The sequence below is a fragment of the Podarcis tiliguerta genome, assembly GCF_965153285.1.
Source record: "Podarcis tiliguerta genome assembly, chromosome: 7".
Classification (NCBI taxonomy): Eukaryota; Metazoa; Chordata; class Lepidosauria; order Squamata; family Lacertidae; genus Podarcis; species Podarcis tiliguerta.
In genome coordinates this window covers 48,879,312-48,902,845 of record NC_139540.1, presented here as the reverse complement: position 1 = coordinate 48,902,845, position 23,534 = coordinate 48,879,312, and the positions used below count along the sequence as shown (strand labels likewise).

The 23,534-nt window shown below is 40.3% G+C and overlaps 1 protein-coding gene across 8 annotated transcripts in view; it reads right to left on the bottom strand.

The window, feature by feature from the left end:
* CEP192 (centrosomal protein 192) overlaps window positions 1-23,534 on the bottom strand; it is a 49,066-nt gene that overhangs the window by 7,421 nt on the left and 18,111 nt on the right. For all 8 annotated transcript variants that reach the window (XM_083449766.1, XM_083449765.1, XM_083449769.1 and 5 more), the window contains 22 exons: window positions 23,132-23,279; window positions 21,234-21,402; window positions 18,598-19,408; window positions 17,806-17,954; window positions 17,115-17,345; window positions 16,208-16,333; window positions 14,472-14,612; window positions 13,917-13,977; window positions 12,478-12,614; window positions 12,297-12,389; window positions 11,192-11,307; window positions 10,934-11,110; window positions 10,001-10,091; window positions 9,030-9,194; window positions 7,433-7,699; window positions 7,146-7,252; window positions 5,366-5,475; window positions 4,060-4,201; window positions 3,442-3,611; window positions 2,472-2,595; window positions 1,495-1,600; window positions 485-686 (listed from right to left, as the gene is read on the bottom strand). In XM_083449766.1, the coding sequence (XP_083305892.1) occupies window positions 485-686; window positions 1,495-1,600; window positions 2,472-2,595; window positions 3,442-3,611; window positions 4,060-4,201; window positions 5,366-5,475; window positions 7,146-7,252; window positions 7,433-7,699; window positions 9,030-9,194; window positions 10,001-10,091; window positions 10,934-11,110; window positions 11,192-11,307; window positions 12,297-12,389; window positions 12,478-12,614; window positions 13,917-13,977; window positions 14,472-14,612; window positions 16,208-16,333; window positions 17,115-17,345; window positions 17,806-17,954; window positions 18,598-19,408; window positions 21,234-21,402; window positions 23,132-23,279 (3,843 nt within the window). The remainder of the gene's footprint in view (window positions 1-484; window positions 687-1,494; window positions 1,601-2,471; window positions 2,596-3,441; window positions 3,612-4,059; window positions 4,202-5,365; window positions 5,476-7,145; window positions 7,253-7,432; window positions 7,700-9,029; window positions 9,195-10,000; window positions 10,092-10,933; window positions 11,111-11,191; window positions 11,308-12,296; window positions 12,390-12,477; window positions 12,615-13,916; window positions 13,978-14,471; window positions 14,613-16,207; window positions 16,334-17,114; window positions 17,346-17,805; window positions 17,955-18,597; window positions 19,409-21,233; window positions 21,403-23,131; window positions 23,280-23,534) is intronic.

Here is a 23,534-nt window from a genome sequence, read left to right as displayed (position 1 = left end):
GAAGCTGTGACTGGTAGTCAGGCTAGAGGTTTCTTAGATCAAGGGGATTTCTGTGTGACAACGCAAAGACTTTTTAACCTGGGAAAGACATGCTACTCAAGAGTAGCATTCTTCCGAGAGCCCAGTGAGTTGAGGAACTTCTTAAGTTCAGTGAAAGTGCTTATAACATTTGGTCAGGAGTGATCATATTTATAGTCTTCTATAAAAAGACCATAAAAAGGGTTTTAAAGTGCCGCAAGACTGAGATGAATTGCATGGAAAATAATGAAATTAATACAACTTCAATTTGGAAACCTGCACACTTGCCAATTTGTTATTGGCTTAGTGTTATGTGTGAACTGTGTGAATGTGAATTTCAAGACTGTGAGTCGCTGCCGTGCATGGCCAGTCATGCTTGTCTCACTGAAGTAATACATGTTTCGTTTTCACCATTAAAAAACATTTTACTCAAAAAGATACTAGTCATATGCAAGACCGACCTTACCTGAGCTTTCCCCAGACTTTGTTTCAGGAAAAAACACCGTCCGATTCTTTACTTCAAGTTTTGTCGAAGATGGCTTTTGAAGTGGCCTTATGTGCATAATAGGAAGCTCAGGCTGCTGCTGATGAACACCTGCTTTGGCAACTGGTGAAACCGTTTCAGATTGCTTCTCAGAGATATTTTCCCGAATTTGGACCCTAACAAGCTATGCACAAGAAAGAAACGAAATCATAGTCTTTTGCAGTTACTGGTCTCAAGTTAATCCTACAGTTATCTCCCAGACTGGCTGGCCAGTACATATGCTCAAACCTGCCTTGCAACCAAGGACTCAAAAGCAAGGTGAAAATACTCAATGTAACAAAGAAAATGGAACACATACATCTCTTAAACTTTTAAAACAACTTCCATACAAGAGCATAAGTTGTCCAACACTTGAAGAAATGCATTTCCCAGTTTTCAACACATTTCCAAGACAACTTACAATTATTAAACAGAAATATTAGCACACACAATTTAAAAGAGCAAAAGTGACCAGAGATAAAATAAATATTTAATTGGACATGCCTTCAACAGAAACTACTAATGAATTTGAGTTAGTAAATATAGGCAAATATAGTTGGACATATACAATAAGGGAGCAGGCTACTATTATATTAAGGTATTTTGCTATTTTATGCAATTAAAAAATAAGAAATAAAAATTAACCAACCAATCAACAAAAGAGAAAGAGATGGAACACACACTTATGCCTGCCTAATATCATGTATGGGAGGCACAAAGAGAAAACCCGCTGAGGCCAGGTGCAATCCTATAGAAGCAGGTTATTCCTCAGGTAAACTGACCCCAAGCAATTCTTCATTTACTCCCATAACTGCAAACTTCATCTAGGAAATGCAAACTACTCCCTTTAAAGCAATAGATGAAAACTTAACTGACAACATGAAATTAGTTTTCTAAAACCAAGGCATTTGGCAGAATTTTCATAACCATAGACTCTTATTTAAGCCACTTACTTTTTGTCCATTATCACAATGTACATAAATAAGGCCACTCCATGGAAAGATGGATTTCTTTTCTGCGAGTGATGGATTTGGACTCACATAAATTGAAATGTTGCTTCTAGAAATAAGACGTCCAGTGCATTAATTTTAATATGCTAAATGAAATCAATGTTTCCTCATTAGATCTGGTTACTGTTCTTCTTGACTTTTTTGTACACAACTGATGAAATTTTAGTATTCTATTAATTTAATCTGAGGAATTGCAAACCCATGCCTATCTACAAGTCTAGCTTCATAAGGACAAGGGAAAACTCACATAGTGATGTTTCAATCACCAGTGCACCTGCCATGTACACAGAGCTAGAATTATTAGGTCTATGATACAACACTATCAGAAGCAAAATATCAAGTGGGGTGACAATATGCTTGCCAACTGTATAACTATTATTGTGATAGGTGCAATATTTCAGCTTCAGATCATATGGTAGCAGAATTTTCATAGAAGACTATGAAATCTTGTGTGAGAGAGGCTCTAACTTTAAGTTATTTAAAAAACATAAAACTGAAATACACTGATAACTCAATCTGAATCATATATCTTGTATACGTACAGTATTAATTTTTTTCTGTGCTAACCACAAATACTTTAGGTTATCCTTAAGAATTAAAGGTTTTTCTCAGCATAAATAAAAACAAGGCTGTTTATTCTTTTAGGAAAGAAAAACTTGACACTATGGAAATAGCCAGAAGCTCTTTTCACAACTGTACAAAGATTCCTTCCCTTTCATCTTCATGCTATCTCAAGAGCTGGATGTAATCAGACTGACAGTGCAATCCTATACAATGGCACTGAGATGTAAGTCCCATTGAAATCTACAGAAACTAGTTGTGCATCAGTGGATATAGGATTGCAACCTTAGTTATGGCAAAGCACGGTTTTCAAATATATGGAGTCATGTGGAAAAGTAATGAACAATGGAAGTACTTACCCTGGTTCAATAGTTCCATGCTGAGGTGTTACTGTCAGACAGTGAGCAGGCCACGATAGCTCAAATGTCAATGACCTGTTTGAGTTGTTACTTATTTGTGCATGTTTAGTAATCGCAGCTCCACCTTTTGAGATAAGAATTGCATGAATTCTCAGTTATCTTATAATACATTAAAGTGCTATTTACAAAACATTAACAACCGTATCAATTATGCAAATGTTACTTCCAAACTTACATGTGCAGTAATGAATCAAAGGCTTTTACATAATACAGCTATAGGAAAAAAGCATGTATTACTTTATTGATATCTAAATAGTGGGTTGTGAGTTACTTTGGAAAGTGGAAACTTTACAACCACTGACTAGGCTGCCAGCAACTGATTTGTTACCAACATTGAAACAAGGATCTTTTACTTCCTTGTAACAAATTAGAACTACAGTCATACCTTGGTTCTTGAACGGAATTGGTTCCAGAATTCGGATCAACTTCTGAAAACATTCAAAAACCAAGACGCGGCTTCTGATTGGCTGCAGGAGCTTCCTGCACTCAATCAGAAGCCGTGTCGGACGTTTGGCTTCCCAAAAATGTTCACAAACCAGAACACTCACTTCCAGGTTTGTGGCATTCAGGAGCCAAAACGTTCAAGTCACAAGGCATTCCAGAACCAAGGTATGACTGTAACAAGCAGATCTGTAAAACAGAAAATTCCACTTAAAGTTTCTAGGTAAGCTTTTGAAGCCATCTCTGCTACAGAAATAAATTCTCTTAATTACAGAATTTATGCATCATGATTAATTTAACAACAGAGTTCTATATACATGGAGAAATATTCCCAATCCCAAACAAATTCAGTTTATTATTGTGTCTCACAGTAATACTATCTATCACATAACAATCCTAAGCAATGTATAGGTACAAATATCATGGTGAATATTTTTAACAGCTCTTGAAACGTGTGGAAATAACATACTTTGAGAAGGAGCAGTGAGAATTAGAAATTCAGGCTGAAGAGTCCAGTTTTCCTTGGAAACAAGCTTATTTTCATCAATGCTATCAGCATTTGATGACAATGCACAACCATGAGGTCCTTTAACAGGTAGTACATCCAAAGTCATATTGGATTTCTCAGGAACACCAGGTCTATGAAACAGAGAAAGAGCAGTTCAACACCAAATACTAGGAAACGAGACAAGAGAAGCAAATATCAGAGTATAAAACTTGCCTTCTAAAAGAAAATAAAAAACCCTTGCCTTACTTAGCCTTAGCCAGAGTTTCAGACAGATGAAAACTGATAAAAAGCAATTAAAAGTTAGCAGATGAATTTAGTATTCTGAAAATGATTTTCAGTTCCAACATAACCTTTCCCCTATGTATTACTCCACAGGAATCATATCAACACCCACAACCACCAAGAAAGATTATATACAGACCCCAGTCACTGAAGTAGTCCAGTCAGGTAACTACACATTATGACCGAATTTCAGAGTCTTTTAATTCTTATTTTTGTTGGAATATTGAAAGTTTACCAAGGTGGAGGAACTGCTTACCAGTATTTCAGAAAATACTAAAAAATGACAAATAAAATTACCTCTCTAGTGCTACACGATGCACTGAAGGTGGCTTGATATCGAAAGCAGAACTACTGAAGGCATTAACCGCCGAAACAATAATCCTTCTCATGTTCATGAAAAAGTACTGGATATCAAACGAATGTTGCGGAAGATCATATACTAGAGAAGACATTTAAAAATCAAAAGCAAAGCTGGATTAATGAAACAAACTGCAGTATTTACTGAAGATTGGTGACTAATGACAGACTAATCACCTGGGTTATTACCGTCTTTACAGACAGTAATTGCATTCCTGGACCTTTTCAAATTCTTTAGAAGTTAAGAGAGAAAATGGACATAGTCCATTACCAGCCTCCCAGCAGATACACAAGGAGACACAAATTCCCACTGATTTCAAATGGAACTTCCAAATATGTACCTTTAGGATAAAAGCTAATGTTGTAAAGGTGACATGAATGATGCAAGCTTCAGAAACGTATTAAAAAGTTATAGCTAGAATTAGAGCAAGATCAAGCAACTACTGCTGCCAAAGGCAGATGAAAAGGGAATCCTAAATAGCATTGGAGGAATGACAATGGGAGATGGGAGAGAGAAAAGATTTGCTATGGCGAGGACAGAGATGGCTGCTTGGTTGATTTCTCAACCAGTATTGGACAGTGAGATGGGCTGCTCACTTGACTTCCAGCAGGTCGCATAGGTGTTGCTTCCTGGGAGGGTAAGGAGGCTGTGAGGTCTGGGGACATAAACAGCAGCAACGTGATGGACTAGAGGTCAGGTGAGAAGCACTGCGCCACCACAATATCCCCTACTATCAACCATGTTAAAAACAACCAAGCTGCACTAGCACCTGCATTATAATAACCAGATTGTAAGAATATGAATAGATTGCAAGAATCATATGAATAAGGGAAAGTGGTAAAGGTAAAGGGACCCCTGACCATTACGTCCGGTCGCGGACGACTCTGGGGTTGTGGCGCTCATCTTGCTTTATTGGCCAAGGGAGTTGGTGTACAGCTTCCAGGTCATGTGGCCAGCATGACTAAGCCGCTTCTGGCAAACCAGAGCAGTGCACGGAAACGCCATTTACCTTCCCGCCGGAGCAGTACCTATTTATCTACTTGCACTTTGACGTGCTTTCGAACTGCTAGATTGGGAGGAGCAGGGACCGAGGAACGGGAGCTCACCCTGTCACAGGGATTCAAACCGCCGACCTTCTGATCAGCAGGGAAAGTGGTAGTGAAAGCTAAATTTGAAATACATCTAAAGAATGGCGAGAAATCAAATATACAAACAAGTAGATATTCTCAGGGTGGTCAAGCTTACCTTCGGTCACCAGCTCTTCCCCAGGGAATTCTTCATCAAACTTTACATTTATCACAGGATTATTAGCAGGAAGCATTTTTTGCACTTGCTCTGGATTTTGCTGTACAGCTCTGAGTAGACAATTGAGAGTTTTCAGGTCTTATTAACGTTATGAAGAAGTATTTAACAAAGACACTAAAATACCGTATTTTTTGCTCCAAAAGACGCACCTGACCATAAGATGCACCTAGTTTTTAGAGGGGGAATGCAAGGAAAAAAATATTCTTTAAAGGGAGCACTGAGCAGAGCCTGTATGCATCCCAGGCTCTGCTGAGCGCTCCCTTTCACGAGCCGCGTGGAGTGTGTGTGCAGCGCTTGCAGGCTTTTCCCCGAGAAGGGAGAAAGGCTGCCCTTCTCCCTCCTCGGGGAAAAGTCCCCAAGAACCGCACACACGCTCCGCGCGGCTCTTGAGCGCTTTTCCAGGAGGTGGGGGAAGGGACTGAGGGACTAAGCCAGAAGCTAGAACAGCGAGAGGGAGCACTGCGCAGCGATCCTTCTTGCTGATCTGGCTTCTGGCTTAGCCGCACAGACTGCATTCGCTCCCTAAGACACACACACACATTTCCCCTTACTTTTTAGGAGGGAAAAAGTGCATCTTATAGAGCAAAAAATATGGTACTCTGTAAGGCATTCAATCCAATTACCCCACTTTAAAAGCATTTATGCACTGCAGTGTGCTTAGCAACTACATCTGATCAGCTTCTTATTCCCAATGAGAAACATAACAATTTGTCAGGACTCAATCATCCTTCCACAAATGTGGCCAAAAGTTTCCTTCCAGCAATCATCTGCCCTAGATGTCCAGTATGCTGGTTAAAGAACCACACAGTTAGAACTCTGGAAGTAGAATCTTGCCTTCCACTGGTCTGTGGCGAGTCCAACTACTACTGATTTGTCTGCACATAACAGAGGACAAAGGGGAGGGGAGAAGCAGCACTGACAATGACCACATATAGTGGCCTGCTACTTAACAACAGAGAAAGTTTATGGGCCCACAAACATTGTGCCCAGCAAACCCAAATTAGGCCAGATAATAGGAACTACTTTGGTTATGTTGCAGGGAAGACGGACACACCTACATATGTCTGTTTCCTAGATGTACTGCTCTTACATGTTCATTGTGGGATTGTGGGAAGTTAGCAACTTGTTACGAAGCGTTTGACTACCATGCACAAGGGGGGAGGGAGCAGGACAAAAAGAAAAGGCATTCTAACACCCTCAAGTGCTAACCTGCCATAGCCAGAAAATGAAGCAATACAGCTGCATATTCCAGTCTTTGCCAAACCTTCTGCAAACGTATTTTACAATAAGGGATTTTATAGTCAAAAAAGTGAACTTGTTCCTGTTCTTGATACCAGTGACTGTTGATCTTTGAACACAGACAGAGTTGGCTGTTATTTAATAACCACTAATACAGAGTTTTCCAAACTTTCCATGTTGGTGACACTCATTTTAGACATGCATCCTTTCACGACACAGTAATTCAGTTTTACTAGCAACTGGAGGTTAAACTAACCCCTTTTCCAGCCCCGGGAGGAGTGTGGGGAGCGTTTGCATGACATAGCAAACACACCAATGTGTCACGACACACAGTTTGAAAAGCTCTGTACTAATATTTAACAGCCAATATCAAAACAAACTTTTATTCTTTAAATATCCATTCTAACCATCTGCTTCTTATTTCTTAACAACAGATAGTAATGAATATACTTGTTATTTCTCAAAAAACATTTAGCCTTACCTGCGATACTGCTGTCTCAAAATTTCATCTCCATAGACAAAACAAATTGTAGACAACACTGGTGAATTACTTTGATCTTCAGTTGAATTAAATGTTACTGTAACTTTCTGAGAGGAAACAGTCAAATTTTGGTAAATTAATTTGTGGCACAATGTTTGAATTATATGTAAGATTCACAAACACAAAGCAAGATTTTATGGCACATATTTGGGTGGGTGGGGGGAATGTTAACAGCTTACACATTTTATAGGCCTTGCGTAATATATATATTGTGGCTTTCACATTACCTGCTGTGAACTTTCCTGAAGAACAAACTTTTCTGGAGAAACTCTCATCACATTTGGATCCATAACAATTATTTCACTCGAGTTCTTAAAGCACAGTGCTTTCACGTACGCAGCCCGACTCCCTGTATTTTGTACAGAAAAAGAAGCCTGTCTTGTTTTACCATTCAGCCCCGCAATATCATTCAGCCCCACTATGTATCTATTACAGTGTTTTTTAACATCTTCTAATCTCAGATTGCTATTTCCTCCATATCCATACAATGGTATCTGAAAGAAAGAAAAACGTACATTTAGAAAAACCAGAATTGAAATAACCTTGCTCCCAGTTTCATTATCCCCAACTTTAATGTTCAAAACAATCAAAGAATTCTAAAATTCTTTAAAATATTCATATGCAGCACACCCTAAAGACCAAAGGATGGGAAAGCAGGGTAAAAGTAGCTTAAGTAAGCAAAATAATGACTGGTTTCTGATGGTACGAGTAACAGGATCTTAACAGGCAGGAAGATGCAAGTTGAAGGAAGTTGGCTGTGTTGGGAACAGCTATTTCATGGTGCCCTGAAATGGATCTTCACAAAGGCATCCCTCACCTTCACCACTGAGAAAAGTGAGAAAAGCAAGCTTCTTTGGGAGCTACTGACATGCTTTTGAACTGCTAGGTTGGCAGGAGCTGGGACAGAGCAACAGGAGCTCACTCCGTCATGGGGATTCAAACTGCCGACCTTCTGATCGGCAAGCCCCAGAGGCTCAATAGTTTAGACCACAGCACCACCCACAGAGTACAACAAAATCGGGGGGGACGGGGACCAGGTTGGTTACCCCTGACTTAAGACACTGAAAGGCCCAGAACATGAAGAAAAAGATATCCAAAGTGCAAGGCAAGGGAGTTACTGAGATGTGGAGAGACTCTGTATCTCTCTTAATATCAAGAAAACTACTGGAGTAAAATAATAAAATCCAAGGAGGTTATAGTGGTCAGTTTCTTTTCTGGCTTACTGTCAGAAAGTGTGAAGATACTTCAAAACGTCCTGAAGGACTTACTGCAAAAATGAACATACCGTATTTTCCGCCCTATAGGACACACTTTTCCCCTCCAAAAATGAAGGGGAAATGTGTGTGTGTCCTATGGTGCAAATGCAGGCTTTCGCTGAAGCCTGGAGAGCGAGGGGGGTCGGTGCGCACCAACCCCTCGCGCTCTCCAGACTTCAGGAAGCTATCCGTAAGCCTTGGGAACACGGCGGGAGTTCCTGCCAGGCTCCGCAGGCTTGCGCACAGCTGCCTGCAGCCCGAAGCCCAGGGAGCGTGGCGCTGTGCACCCCGGCCTTCGGGCAGCTCTCCGCAAGCCTTGGGAGCCCGGCGGGAACTCCCTCCCTAGGCTTGCGGATAGCAGCCTGTTCTGGGGGCTGGGGTCGGGGGAAGCTTGGGCTTCCCCAGCCCTGTGCCGGGGGGGGGGGGGGATAAAATATTTTTTCTTTATTCCCCCCCACCCAAAAAAACTAGGTGCGCCCTATGGACCGGTGCGCCCTATAGGGTGAAAAATACGGTAATAAATTCAGAAACATCCCATGAAATAGGATCAGTGTAAAAAGTAACTTACAGTGAACTTGATTCCTAGTTGAGATAGAAGACCAAGCTGTTTCATTTCAAGCTTTGCATACATACAGGTTAATCGAGTTGGTGTAAACATTAGACAGACAGAATAATCATGTTTTGGTCGGATCTTGATTTCACAATTATTGTACACATGTTCTCCAAGTTTCAACTGCAAATACACAAGAAAATCCACACAGCAAATTACTTTAATTCAGAAAATTAATTTAGAAGAGTTAAGATTTTAATGAACAGTTTAAACCCAAATAATTTGCTCCCATAATTCTATGACCTCTGAGGTATGCCACTCTATGGAAATGCTGACACAGTAAGAACAAGTGTTTTTTATTCATTACTATTTTGCAATGTTTTCCATGCACAGAGATAAATCTCAGTACAGGAAAAACGTGTAAATGGCTGAACTGATGGCTCCATTCAAATTGGCACCCTCTCTAACTTTCTTTGCACTTCCTTCTCTCCCTTTGGGATCCCCTACCCACCCACATGAAATTAGGATGATGGCCTCATCCTGTTCTCCATCCCTAGTTATAAGAATCTTATATTCGGTCATTTTGTTTCAAATTTGTGGTTTTAAAAGCCACTGAATATTTTCCACTATAACATTGCTCTGTGAAATGTAGAGTATGTTAAAGAAAAATTCAAGATTCTTAAGTCTGATACAACAAAACTAGCAGCAAGCACTGCTGTAAGAGGGACACTGGCATAACAAAACCAACATTTCAGAAATTTAAAATTTGAAATCATATCCACTGTACTCTCCTGTATGTGCTGATAAAGTCCAACTGAATTTGATGAGATTCACTCTGAGGTAACTGTGTACAGGATGGCAGGCTAAGAATATACCATTTGAAGGCTTATTTCAGTGAGAAGATTAAAATAAAACCTAGCTTCAGTTTCAAATACCAAGTATATTTGAATCTGAACTTATATAAACAGTTTCAGTTTTGCATTACTTACTTGAAAACAGTCCTGATCTTGACCCCTTATCAGCAATCTTAACTGCTGAGTAATAGATGGAGAGTTATTTCTCAGGATTAGCTTCTGCTGGCTGAAAAAATATAGAAATTTTAACATTTCATAGTAATTTGCTTATATATATATGAACAGTTGCCCTGATAATCCACCAAGAATTACAGCATGGTAAATCCAAGGTGATCTGGTGAAGAGTTAGTTGGTCTAGCTGTACACCTGTGATTTTACTGAGTTATAATAGTGTTATTTTCCATAATAAGACATATTTAGAACCTTATCAACAGTCTAAAGTTTTGGCTATTTATGCACAGCATGTGCTTGCTTCTAAATGTACAGCAAAGGGTACAATGCTGAGAAGGCAGGCATATCCAACAGTAAATTTTGTGTGCCATTAAGGGGTCGCTTTTTTCTTTCTTTTAAAAAGAGTTGCCAGCTGCCAGGTATTTTATCTATTTACAGTGGTACTGTACTGGATCCAGGAATGTACTGGATGAAGACCAATATACTGAAGCTTGGTAAGGACAAGACAGTGACACTGTAGTCTCTCACACATCCCTAAATGCTGCTTCTGGTGGTCATTTGGAATAGTAAGGGATATCAGCAAACCTGACTGACTGTGGACATGGCAAAGACAGTTCTGCTTATGCAAGAACTCCCTGGATCCGAGCATCACCATGTTTGAACAATGCATTGCCGGCAACCCTGATTTGAATGGGGGTTGCATTCTAGGTCATCGAGTGTGTTGGCAGAGCGTGCATAAGCCCACCCCAATCTCTTCTGGGTCTGAAAATGGTGCATGCTTTCAATGCACACAAAATGGGAGTTGCCTGTTTTTTATACTCCTGAATGAAAAATTGATTCACGCTTTATGTACCACCAGCAATCATGCACTGCATATCCTTTTTTCTTGGTACTTACACTGTTCTGCCAAGCTGTATACCTCCCCATGTCAGAAACTGCTTGTTAGCTAGGATGGGGGGAACTTCTGAACTGGGGTATTTCTGTACCAAAGGTTTGCTCTCCACCGCAGTCACTTCGCCTTTTACAGTCACTTTATATTCTGGCCCAGATGGCAGTACCAAGATTTTTAAAACACTATTAAAATAAAGCATCAAGTTAGAAGTCCTGTAAAAAGAATTTCTACTTAATATCATTGGGCCAATTAGGATGCATTACCTTTCAGCATTTCTATAGTCCTTTGGAGAAAACACAACTGTCACTTCTTGTTCTTCCCCAGGTATAAGAACCAGGTCCTCTGGATTGACAGAAATGCCACTATCTGGCTCAAGTGCCTGGAAATGAATAGTGTTACTTCAAGGCGTCATCCTTTGATCCTCAGGTGACAATGGTAGCCAGGAACACTCTTCGTCTCCACTGGCTGCTACACAAGATATGATATTTCCTAGAGAAACTGAATTTTGCTCCATACAAGAATGCCCTAGTTGTATCCAAATTACAACACATAAGCTACCCTTCACGGAGCTGCCTTTAAAATTTAGAAGCTCCAAGTGGTGCAAAAGTGAATTACAGTGTTGTAACCAAAGTCCTTAGTTAGATCAAATTATATGGCAATTATTCTGTTCTGATCAGTTATAGTTTCTGAGCTAAATTCAAATGCTGACTCTAAACCACTTCATGGATATCAGTTAAAATACATGCATAGTTGCCATGATTTGCAGGAGGCAGTGGAAGACAGGAGTGCCTGGCGTGCAATGGTCCATGGGGTCACAAAGAGTTGGACACAACTAAACAACTAAACAACAACCACCTCACAGGGAGGATCTTAGCAGGAATGCTGAGATTCTCACCAGGATGTGCCGAGGGTTATGTAGCATCCACATAGTGCAAGAGCTTCGTAGTGGCCCACCATGTGGCTTTAGAAATAAAATCACATTACTAACCCAGCCCCCTACACACATAAGTAGATGATGCTATGCCAGAACTACTTGAGCAGCTGTCTTCCTTCTGCCCAGCATAGCAGCAACATGGAAACGGTGTCTATTATTTCTCTTGTCTCAGAAGCAGGCAGCAGGGGATTAGGCCCTGTACTCCACTTTCCACTGTGGGTGAGTCCAGTTGACTAAGTCCAGCTGACAAAACCAAGATGGGAACAATGACCCCCTCTGAAATTGTTTGTAAGACTGCAATATCAATTTGCGCTTTAAAATTTTTGCCAGGAAAGAGTGAATTGGACTCTCTTTCTAATATGTACTGATTAAGTTTGACTGATTTGGTTGACAGTAATTTCAAAACTATTTCTTGGAATAGTAAGGTAACCTACCAGGATTTTCAAGTCAACTTTAATATTCCCGGCGTTCTTTAATGGCAACTGCTGCCTTGTTGATAATCCCATTCTCGCAGACATATATAAAGTCTAGAAAAAATAGGTTTCAAGTGATAGTTAGAAGTGAAATATAGAAAGAAATAAGCTGTATCACAAAAGATGGTTTGGGGAAATGTACCTGTAGGCCTTTTGGAGCATATATCCTAGGAGTTCCAGATCTTGCATGCAGAGGTATACTTAAAATTTTAGCAGGCTCTGGACAATCAACCTCCACATCAATTCTTGCAAAATACTCATCTGCAGGGCCCAAAGAATCTGAATAAAGTAAGTGCAAAGAATAAGATTGATCAAGTGTAAAATGTTATGATTTGTTCTAGAATGAGTTTTGACACCAAGTACAGTATTATCAACATTTAACCACCCAACTGTGATGTCAAATTAGAACGTGTCTGGTGCTATGGTAGTATTTTACATCAATATTGGTCTGTTTAAGCAAGGCTCTCCATTTCAAAATGTTTTAGTGCTACAACTGGCCTTCAAAGCAGCAAATGAATGGAAACAGCAATAATGAAGTACATCCTAAAAGGTATGTTGAAGCAGAGCTTCTGCATCCCTCAAAGGTGTTTCAGCATGCAGAGTACATCATACAACTGGTTGAAGTGATACATTTTTGGCTTCCAGCCTCAACAAAAGATAGTGACTCAACGTAAAATGGACCAGCCTTTCTACAAAGCTTAATGCATGCTTGACATGCCTCACATTAAAAGGCATGCATTACAATGAATGCAAGGGACAGCACAGCTTATGGCACATGCTTATATACATTTCATAAATGCTTGCCCATTACTGCCTAGCCCAGAAAGTCCATGAAACTTGAAGTCCTAGCACATTGCCTTCTTTAACCTAGATATGACGCGAGTCAGCACTTGCAGACCTAAGTATGCAAATCTGCAAACAGAGATTTGGTATGTTAACGTTTATGCACAGGTTCAAACATTTTAATGCTTCTTGAATATCTAATGTGAGAGCTATTCATCACATGGCATGATATCAAATATCACAGACCTTAATTTGCTAAGCAGGTGTAACTCTGTTACTAAAAGCAAACTTTCAGCTAAGCATTTAATGATAAATACTATTTTGGCTCTTTTCTGCCTGGGTCTCCAAACACATGAGCCTTATTTACATGATACTTTGTTCATTTAAATCTAGAAAAAAATCAAACTGTGAAGAGGATTGAAAGTTCTGAGTAGCAAAAGCTCTGCATACTAGATTTTGAATATAGGTTGGGATCATGAATATTATTTCAAGCAGAATTCGGGTCTGCTGGACTAACACAGATTCCTAATACAGTGGTACCTTGGTTGTCAAACGGCTTGGCTGCCAAACGCTGCAAACCCAGAAGTGAGTGTTCCAGTTTGTGAACGTGTTTTGGAAGCCGAACTTCCAACGCAGCTTCTGCGGCATCCGATTGAGTGCAGGAATCTCCTGCAGCCAATTGGAAGCCGCGCCTTGGTTTTTGAACGATTCCAGGAGTCCAATGGACTCCGGAACAGACTATGTTTGACAACCAAGGTACCACTGTACATCAATTTCATAAGATAGCAAGATCTATACCTGAAGTGATGCATTTGCTCGGTGCATGGAACTGAACCCACACTACTAGAACATCAGGATCCTGGAAAGAAAGACATTTGTGTAGAATGAAACATTTTTAACTTTAAGAACTGATTATGGTTGAAACATTGATCAGCTACAATCTTCACACAGAATTATATTTTTAAAGACCATGGCTTTAAGTCTTTACTACCCTAAACTACAGATACAGTAGGAAGAGAGAAGGGCTCTTTTGTGGTGTGAATGGTTCTGTGCTCACCTGAACACAACTGATTATGACTGGCAAAGAAAAGTGCACCACCAATTTAAGTGAAAGACAGATGTCCCCAATACTAGGGCTGCCATACGTCCAGATTTTCCCAGAAACTACCGGGATTTCAAAGGCAGAATTGACATACGGGGGAATTTTTGAAAGGTGGTGCTTTGTCCTGGATCTTAGGCAAATACTTCCCAAATAAAAACTCTGTTACTAAAAGCAAAGTTTCAGCTAAGCATTTAAGGATAAATACTGTTTTGGTTAATTCAACTATATTCCTTTGGTTTATAGTGACTTACTTGCCCATCACTTCTTGCATTCATTACATGGGATATCACCGACGGAGCTGCTCGCTGGGAAATGTCACAAGTAGGGAGCAAACTAACAGAAGTGTTAACTGGTTCCTTAGAAAATGTGAAACACCGCCATGCTACAGCATTCTGTAATAAAGATGTTTTTTACATTTTAAAAGCAGAACATGACTGCCATCCTCTAAATTATCTAGCATTTCAGGTTATTGACTGTTGTCAGGATATGCTAAATAGAGCCCTGCTGTTTTGCCAACTGAATAAAATTTTCAAGCAAGAGGTGGTACCACACGGGTTCTGGGAGAGCACTCCAAGCATATGGGGCGCTGAGCAGAATAGATGCCTTTTAGAAGCCAGATTAAATAAACCTTTGACTGAAAAAAGGGCTGTAGCTCAGTAACAGAGAACGTGTTTTGCATGCAAAAACGTCTAATTTCAGTCTCCCGAAATCTCAAGGTAACCCCGAATTGTTGCCGCCACTATAGGCAATACTAAATGGCTCCTATGGACTTGATATATGGATGCTTCCAGTATTCCAAGTTGAGCGAGCAAGAGATCTTTGAAACAGCTAAAGAACATGTCACAAACGCATTGAGCTATAAGGAGTGGATAATTAGAGGGGGTGCAGCTGTGTAAGGCAGCAATGAGGAGTTTGTGCTGCATCCAGGAGTTGATAGGATCCCAATGTAAGAGTTTAGGGAGAGGTGCTATGCAGTCTGAGGGGCCATAAATTATTTTGTTAGCCAAGTTCTGGAAAGCTGGGGGTTGGGGGGAACTGCAAGCCAGAAAAAGAAAAGGCTGCAGTAATGGTAGGTGGCAACTGGAGTTTACATTAAGGGGCAGAAAATAAGCGTGCTGTATTTAGCAAAGTTAGACAAGGAGTAGCAACATGACATGGAGATGAAGAGTAGAAAGAGGAATCCAAGAAAGTCAAGACTTTCCTTGGTCAAGAAGGTAAATAACTATGTTACATTATGTACATACACTTAGAAAGCCAGAAGGAAGGGAGGATGAATATAGGATGGAACAAAAAATAGATAATTGAGGGTGCTGATCTGGGAGAAGTATTGGGAAAGCTTTCCTTGCCAGAAAGATCGAATGAGTGATTGGACAGTTAGGAAGAAAGTGACCTGGTCAACGGTTTCACAGGCAGAAGAGACAAGGGCAGAAGTGGATATTTCAACCGCTTTAATGAAACATCTGCAGGTTGAAGTAGACCTCCAGAAATAGAGCAAGGATTTACTTTACTAAATCAATGGAAGTCAAAACTACAGTGCAGTCAGCCTCACAACTGTATTGCCATGCAATAAGGTTCATCAGTTGCAATCCCTCTGCTTCAGCTTCTTAGAACATCTGCTTCTGACAGCTGTTGTGGGAATAGCATAATGAAATGCTGCTACACAACCAACATTCCCATTGTAGAGAAACATGTCAGGATGCAAAGAAAATATCTCAGGTGATATCAACACACTGCAACAAGGGTAATCCGTTACCATTGGCTCTCTGCTTATCTGGGAGTGAAACCAAGCTGCTGGTTACCCATACTGTGGAACCAATGTAGCAGTCACTTACAAGTTGTTGCTTCTCAAGAGATCACTATGCAAGTTCCTATACTGGGAGGGGGTTGATGGTTTGTGCATTTTTTTTGTTCTTGTTTTTGTGAAGTATTTTGTGTTGCAAACAATGGATAAAAGCTTGTATATAAGTTTAAATGAATGAATACTTACTGCATAAATAACAAGTCTGACTGGCACTCTAGCACATGTCTTGTTTGTTAGTTTCAGTGGAAGAGCTTTCCAGCTGCCAGATGGCATATCACCAAAGTCAAGATGGTTTGTCGTTCCTGCTTCCACCTAATATTAGAAAAAGGGGGAGGGAAATAATACATTTAAGAACTGAGGCACACAAAGTCATATTTATTTGTATGAAGAAGCAAACAGGTGTCACTAAAAGATAACTAGACAAGAGATTCTAGCTGTGCCCCCTCCTGGAGAAGCATTCTGACCACCGCCTCTTACTGTTACTATTACAGATTAGCCAAAACAAAGAAACAAAAAAGTTTCACCAACATCTGAAGTTATTAAAAATTACTCATCGTGTACATCGGGATGGGGAAAACTTGGACCTAAGTGCCAAATGTGGCCCCCACCTCTCTCTGTCTGGCACTCAGGACTCGCCCCAAGTCACACCACCTCTTTGGCCCAACTTTATACCCTTCTTAAATATTTTTTCCCTGGCTGGAATGTACTCTTGAATTCTGATAATGCCTCTTGCTTGCCAGGATGGGGAATACAAAGGAGTGTGTGACTGTGGACAGAAACGTACCTACTGTACAGAGGTCCATCCATACTTTGGCCTCTGGAAGACTGCAGCCCTCAGGATGAACATGTACATCCTGATATACATTGATAACTAACAAATTTTGGTAGATTTGGAGAGACCATTTATCGTATAGTAAAATTAGTGAAAGTCTGACTATTTTTTATAGTGTGGTGAAATAATTAAGTTTCAAGACTCAGTATTGTCATTTGGAACTCAGGAAACGATTTGTGGAATGATACAGCTGATAACATACCCCTTCCCTAACTATGTATTTATCAGAACTATGCATTATGCACTCTCATGGATTTTTACCTCAATATCGGGAATCTCAGCAACTGCATTCACAATCACTCTAGCTGCTAAGGCCTGTGCCTGGACTATTGTATCTGCATCTGCAGTAAATGGCCAAGAGGCAAGACTAAGCACACACTGAAAGACTCCTGCTTGACAGGGTAGAAAGAGCATTTTTAGATCTTCTGTAGTACGAGGTCCTATGACAGTTTTGTTTTTAAACAGGAAGCACCTGTGCTTCAGAGGGTCCATCTGCAAAAAAAGAAGCACACACACAATCAGAAGTTCAGGACAAAGCCAGCAATTCTCAATAGAGAGGTGTAAAATAGATGCAAAAAATTAGGATGGCATTTAAAGGTTCTGCGTTCCTTTCTACTGCTGTGCTGCCCCCCTTCCCCATGGTACATTGGTGAATACTTTTGAAATGGAACGTAGGTATGAAAGTTTCATCACAATGACTTTTGTGTTTGAAAAACAGGGATTGCTATCAATAGGAGGAAGAGTATTGAAGTCCATCATAGTTTATGGTTGAATGATATTAAAAAGTACAGAGCTTTAACCAAATTTCAAGTTAATAATTTTCTAGCCCTTTTGGGGGGGGGGGGGCTGGCAAGCAGGCCGCCATCTCTAGTTTAAAACATGGTTTACTTCACTAGAGAAAAAAAGTAAAATATTAGAAGATGCATAATACATATCAAGATTTGGTACATACCTTTTCCCCATCAAGCATAATACTAAGAAGGCCGATGCTGACCTGGAGCCACCGTTCAGATGGGTTAAGAATACTAAGGACTGTGTGTGATGTCAGCCCCACACAACAAGCATTGAGGAACGTTACTTCTTCTGGGACTTTTACACGTTCTAGGAAAGAGAAAATAACCAATAAATTGTTTCAGCTGCAAATTTTGGACAACATAAAACAGGGCTAAAATGTATTTTATCCAACTGTTGGATAAAATGGATTTTATGCAACAGCCTGCAGGCAGAGTTCTTGCTCATGCAACAGGATTTCTCCCTTCAAATCTGCTCTGAATGATTTATCAACTTCTTGGAGCAGACAAAGGGAGCAGGATAAAAAATTGCTCACTGGCTGCTTTACATATAATGAACAAATAAAGATAGTAAATGATGCTCATTTAAAAATTAAATATACAGTGGTACCTCGTAAGACAAATGCCTCGGAAGACGAAAAACTCGCAAGACGAAAGAGTTTTTCGTTTTCTGGGATGCTTCGCAAGACGGATTTCCCTATGGGCTTGCTTCGCAAGATGAAACGTCTTGCGCCTTTTTTTAAAAACCGCCAATGCATTCCTATGGGAAACCGTCAATACACATTGGTGCTTCGCAAGATGAAAAAACTCGTAGAACGAAAAAACTCGCAGAACGAATTAATTTCGTCTTGCGAGGCACCACTGTATAAAAGAATGACCAAGAGTCCAAGTAAATGTCTTCCTGACCACAAAGGAATTAGATAAGGTTGCTGGAAGAGAAACAAATAACCTACCAAGTCCAAATGGCACAGATTCCTCCAGCTGTCTAGGTCCACCAGCATCAGCTACTTGTACTGTATGTGCAGCGCTACTAAAGACATTCTGGCTGGATATGAAGTTGCACTGTGGAGCTGCACCCAACATTCCAGATCCAACTTCTGAACCTGGTGTCATTCCAGCAGTGAGTGAGCTCGGAACATGACCCACGGGGATGGTAGAATAAATCAGTCCTGGTGGAACACCAAAAACTGGAGGACATCCAACTTGATACTGAGTCAGAGCCATATTTGTTTGAGATGGCAAGCTTCTCAGATATTGTTGGGCAAATGGTGTTGCTCTAAGGGAAAACCCTGTTAGCAGTGTTGGAACTTGAGAAGATATGGCTGGAATTTCTGAAGCAGGAACATGTGATTTAAAGTTTGCTCTATTTTGACTTAATGAAATACAGGCACCTAAACCGTCATGAGCAGGCACATCTTTCTGAGAGTCTAAGCCTGGTCCATGTGCTGTGGTTGTATACCCATGCTCTGTTACTGGTACTTCAACATTTCCCAGTTCATTACTATTTGAACATTTCTGTGCAGACTGATCTTTGCTCTTTGATGGTTGCTCTCCAGTTGATTTCTGGTGCTCTGGTAGGCTGGAAGCATCTGCAGATTTGTTTACTTCTAGCTTCTTATTATGGTTTCTCGCACTAGTGCTTGCACTGCTTAGTGATGGATGTTTGTTATTTTGCAAACCAATGTTTTTTTTAGTTTCTTCTTCCAATGCTGAATTTGGGCTGGTCCAAACTATTGTTGTGCCCCAGCCACTAGCACGATTATTCTGAATAGAAGATATTAAAATTTTGATTAGCATTTATAATTTGTAATAAGCTTATGATTAGTACATATTAAAAGCCTCTACACACAGAAAGTGAGCCTACTATACTTGCCTACCAAGTAGACAAAACACCACAATTAATTCACAAAATAAATTAATATTATAGCCTAAACTGATTATCCTCTTCAATGGAAAAAAACAAGGCTTTTAAATGCACAAACAATACTTACTGGCCCTGTTCACATGTTATACTAAACCACAGTTAGAAACAAACTATGGCTCACTGTGAATGAACAGCGTGCTCCTCAAATATCACCTACTCTGCTCCTCCATTTCCTGAGCCAAAGGTAAAACCACAGTGAAAGCTTAGCATGGTGTGCAAGGCTCAATGTGTGGTTTCTCTCCAGGCAGGTGCAGTTTGAGCAGCATTCATCAGCACACCATGGCATGGGCTTAACGTGATGTGTGAAACAGACGACTATGTTAAATAAATTCATCATAGCTAATTTTTAAAAGCCACACAACGCTGGTACAAGGTGAGTATTTACTGCAAGCTTTTCATATAAAGTCAGCAATCTCATGATGCTTCCAGGCGGCTGCTTCCCCAGGAATGAAGCAAAAAGTAATTCTTAAGAAGTATCAAGGTGTATTAAGTGAGCACGTGTGTATGTGCAACTAAAGGTTAGGTGCAATATTTGCCGTGTCACCAGTACTAGCCCTGCTGGTACAGCATAGTAGTTGGCATGAGGCAAGGCAGGGATGGGAAACATTTTTGACCCAGCAGAGCAGATCTTTATCTTCTTCCACTCCCCAAAGGTCAACTTTGATAGGTGGGGCCACCTACCTGTCACTCACCTGATGTCATAATGATGTCAGGTGTCTGGCAGGTGGCTTGTCCCACCCACCTGCCAAATTGGTCCATGGACGTGGGAAATACAGCCCAAGCAGGACAGAACTCCTTGTGTATCAGTGTTCAACCCTACTTTCTAGAGGCTTGGGATGTACTAGACAATTCCCTGTGGGAACTTGCTGGAATGCCTAAATTAGGATTAGAGCTAATGCGTGGAGGATTAATCCTGCTTCCTCCATGCTTGTCTACACCTGCCCCACACCTGACATCACAGACTATGCCAGTTATGGGGCAGGTGGGCATACCTTTGGGAAAAACATTCTGGCATGCCACATGGGGAGGCCTGGCAGGTCAAGTTTGGTCCACAGGCCAGAGGTTCTCCTCTCCTGTGGCACTGCACAAATGAGTTTTCATAGCCCACTGTGTTATTAATTCATATTAGCTCATGTTCACAAGTGTCCTAAGAATATTTGCTATGATTTTGCCATTTTGTTTTTCATATCACTGATCTGAATTCCAGAGCAGCAGGTTCATGAACATGGTAAGTTTACAATGTGGCAGTGGGGGAGGTTAACTCTACCACTTACACTGCATTTTGACCAGAACATTAAATTAGTTCTCATTACTCATCCAATCCCTTGTATGTATGTTCCACTGTACTTAAGGGGACAAGAAACATTAGCGAAAGAGCACCTCAGGATAAGAGCAGTTTCAGCTTAAGAACGGACCTCCGGAACAAATTAAGTTCGTAACCAGAGGTACCACTGTACAGAGTAAGTCAGAGTCCTGGCTAAAGTGTAACAATGTCAGCTTGGGTAATACAAGTCAAAATCTAGTACACCATCCACTATACTACACTGATCCTTGACTAATATTTTATACTTCTGGGAAGGTAGTTCTTCATAAAATGTACCTAAGATCAAACTACAACTTGAAACTTGGTGTATAAAAATATTTTGCATCTAACAAGCTACTTACCTGACATCTCTCTGGACTAGACAGAGTTAGATTCTGAAGTGTTTTTTCAGTGGCAGAGACAAAGGTCAATCGTCCCAAGCTATGATCAGTATACAGCACCTGAGGTAAGCTATCATTACAAGATGATTCCTTAGAATTTGATGTTGTATCAGGACAGTCAGCATCAGCTCTAAAACACAAAGAATGCCTTTAAAAAATGTACCCACATACAAACTGCCTACATAACCATTTAATAATATCCGGCTTTTTACTCCATCAGTAATGTGATTTGCCCCTCATCTGTTTCCATGGTAAGAGTAGTGGTTGCCACCAGACCAGCACTGTGTTTCCAATGTTCCACCTCCCACCTTCTGGTCTTAAGTGTGACCTAGCAGATCCATCGCTGCTACCAGCTTAGTGCTACTAGCCTTTTAAAAAGTGTTTCTGGATCTCAGCTGCATGAAGCAAAATGACATAGTAAGTGCTAAAACTACATGATCTAGTAAGAGGCTAGATGCAGCTTTTGAGTTTGCTTTTGCTCATTTCACTCCACAGGCCAGTAACAGACACAGTATAGACCCTGACACAGCCTTGGCTTAATAATCAAGTGATGGAACACGCATGCTTTTTCACCTTTCTTTTATTATCCAATTGCTCTGCCTCCCCACTCTATCACCTTAGCTGTCCTTCAGTGTCATGTCTGACCATGCTAAATCTCAAAAAAAATAGTTCGGGGGTAGCCTCCTGATGCTGGTAAGACTAACATTCCCATCGTCCATGACACTGGTTAGTGCTGGCTTAAGCTAATGGAAATGTAGTCTAAAACATCTGGAGGGCACCATGTTGGCTACTTGTTCAACAGTCGGTCAACTTGGATTTAGGAGCACCATGGTTAATTTGTTTGTGTAGCATCACATCTGCATGAGGCTTGCCTTTCATTTTTCCTGTATCACCACAGTATTTCATAAACAAATGTATACCGCTTAATAAAAATAAGTAGTTTACATAAATAATGGAATACTGATAATAACATTTAACAAAATTCCTAAAAGTGAAGAGAAACAATAACACAAAGTGATGCACCACAGGTAACACTGAGCAGCATACTAAACAGATAATTAAAAATTAAGACCCAGAGTCTAGGAAAGCTTGGGGGAAAGTATGTTTTAAGAGGCATTACCCAAGAGGATGGGTGACAATGCAGGAAGCAGGCCTTCTTGGTGATGTCACAAAGTGACAACTGTGTGGTTGTGGAACGGCCAGCAGTGTCTCTGTGGAAGATCTTAAAGATCAGTTTGGATCTTGGTGCCAGGTTGTGTAGGGTTTGAATTCCAGCAACGAAAGCCTGAATGTAGCTGAGTAGCCAACAGGAAGCTACATTAATTTCTGGAGTATCCTTACTACTTGAGCGAGTCACATAATTTATAAGAATAAATTAATGATGCTGGCTCTTTGATTTGACACTGAATACTGCAATATTGTTCACTTGGCAAGAATGCTAAGCAGCAGCAGTATCCTCATTTCTAGTTCACATTAGTATGTAAAATTGACTGCCATTTTATATTATGACAATTGTCTTGAAAAGGTTTATATTGATTGAAGAGTGTTTAAAAATTAGGGCCTCATGTACAGAGGTCAAAAGTAATATTTGCCAATGATTAGTTAATGTGTATATTCAACTGAGAGATTATCGCTCAAAGACAGACAGCATGCTTTGCACAAAGGAAATCCCAGGAATCTCATTTTCAAAAGGGCTGTCAGGTGATGGGGAAGACCGACTGTGACCTGAGGGAGCTGTACCAATACAGTAGGCAATAATGGATTGTATGGCTCAGACCATGCAATCTAACCATCTAACCATATTCAACTACTGACTCCCACCCACATTCCGGCTTTTCATGTTCCCACACAATAGTTACCCTAAAAGAGCAGTTCCAGAAGCTTCATTTGGAGATGAATGAATAAGTGGAGACGTTGAAGGTCTGAAACTGTATTGTTCATCATCTGACATCTGTATACAAGGCATAGGAGTTGTAGGTGTCTGTTCTGTTACTACAACAGCATTACCTGAATATTTTAAAAAGGAGATGTTGAAATTAATCCTCCTAGCCATGGAAAGAATGACTTCAGATTATCAGTGACTATCCACCTCAGGAGGCAATACTTCTCAACAGAAATTTGCAAAGCCTATGTTTAGGGATTTCATATTTAGCTATGAAATACCTAAATGGTAAAACAGTGAAGTATATGATAGAAGGATATCCTTGAGATGTAGTATTCTGACGGTGCACAGCCCCACTTTTTTACTATACATAAAATGCA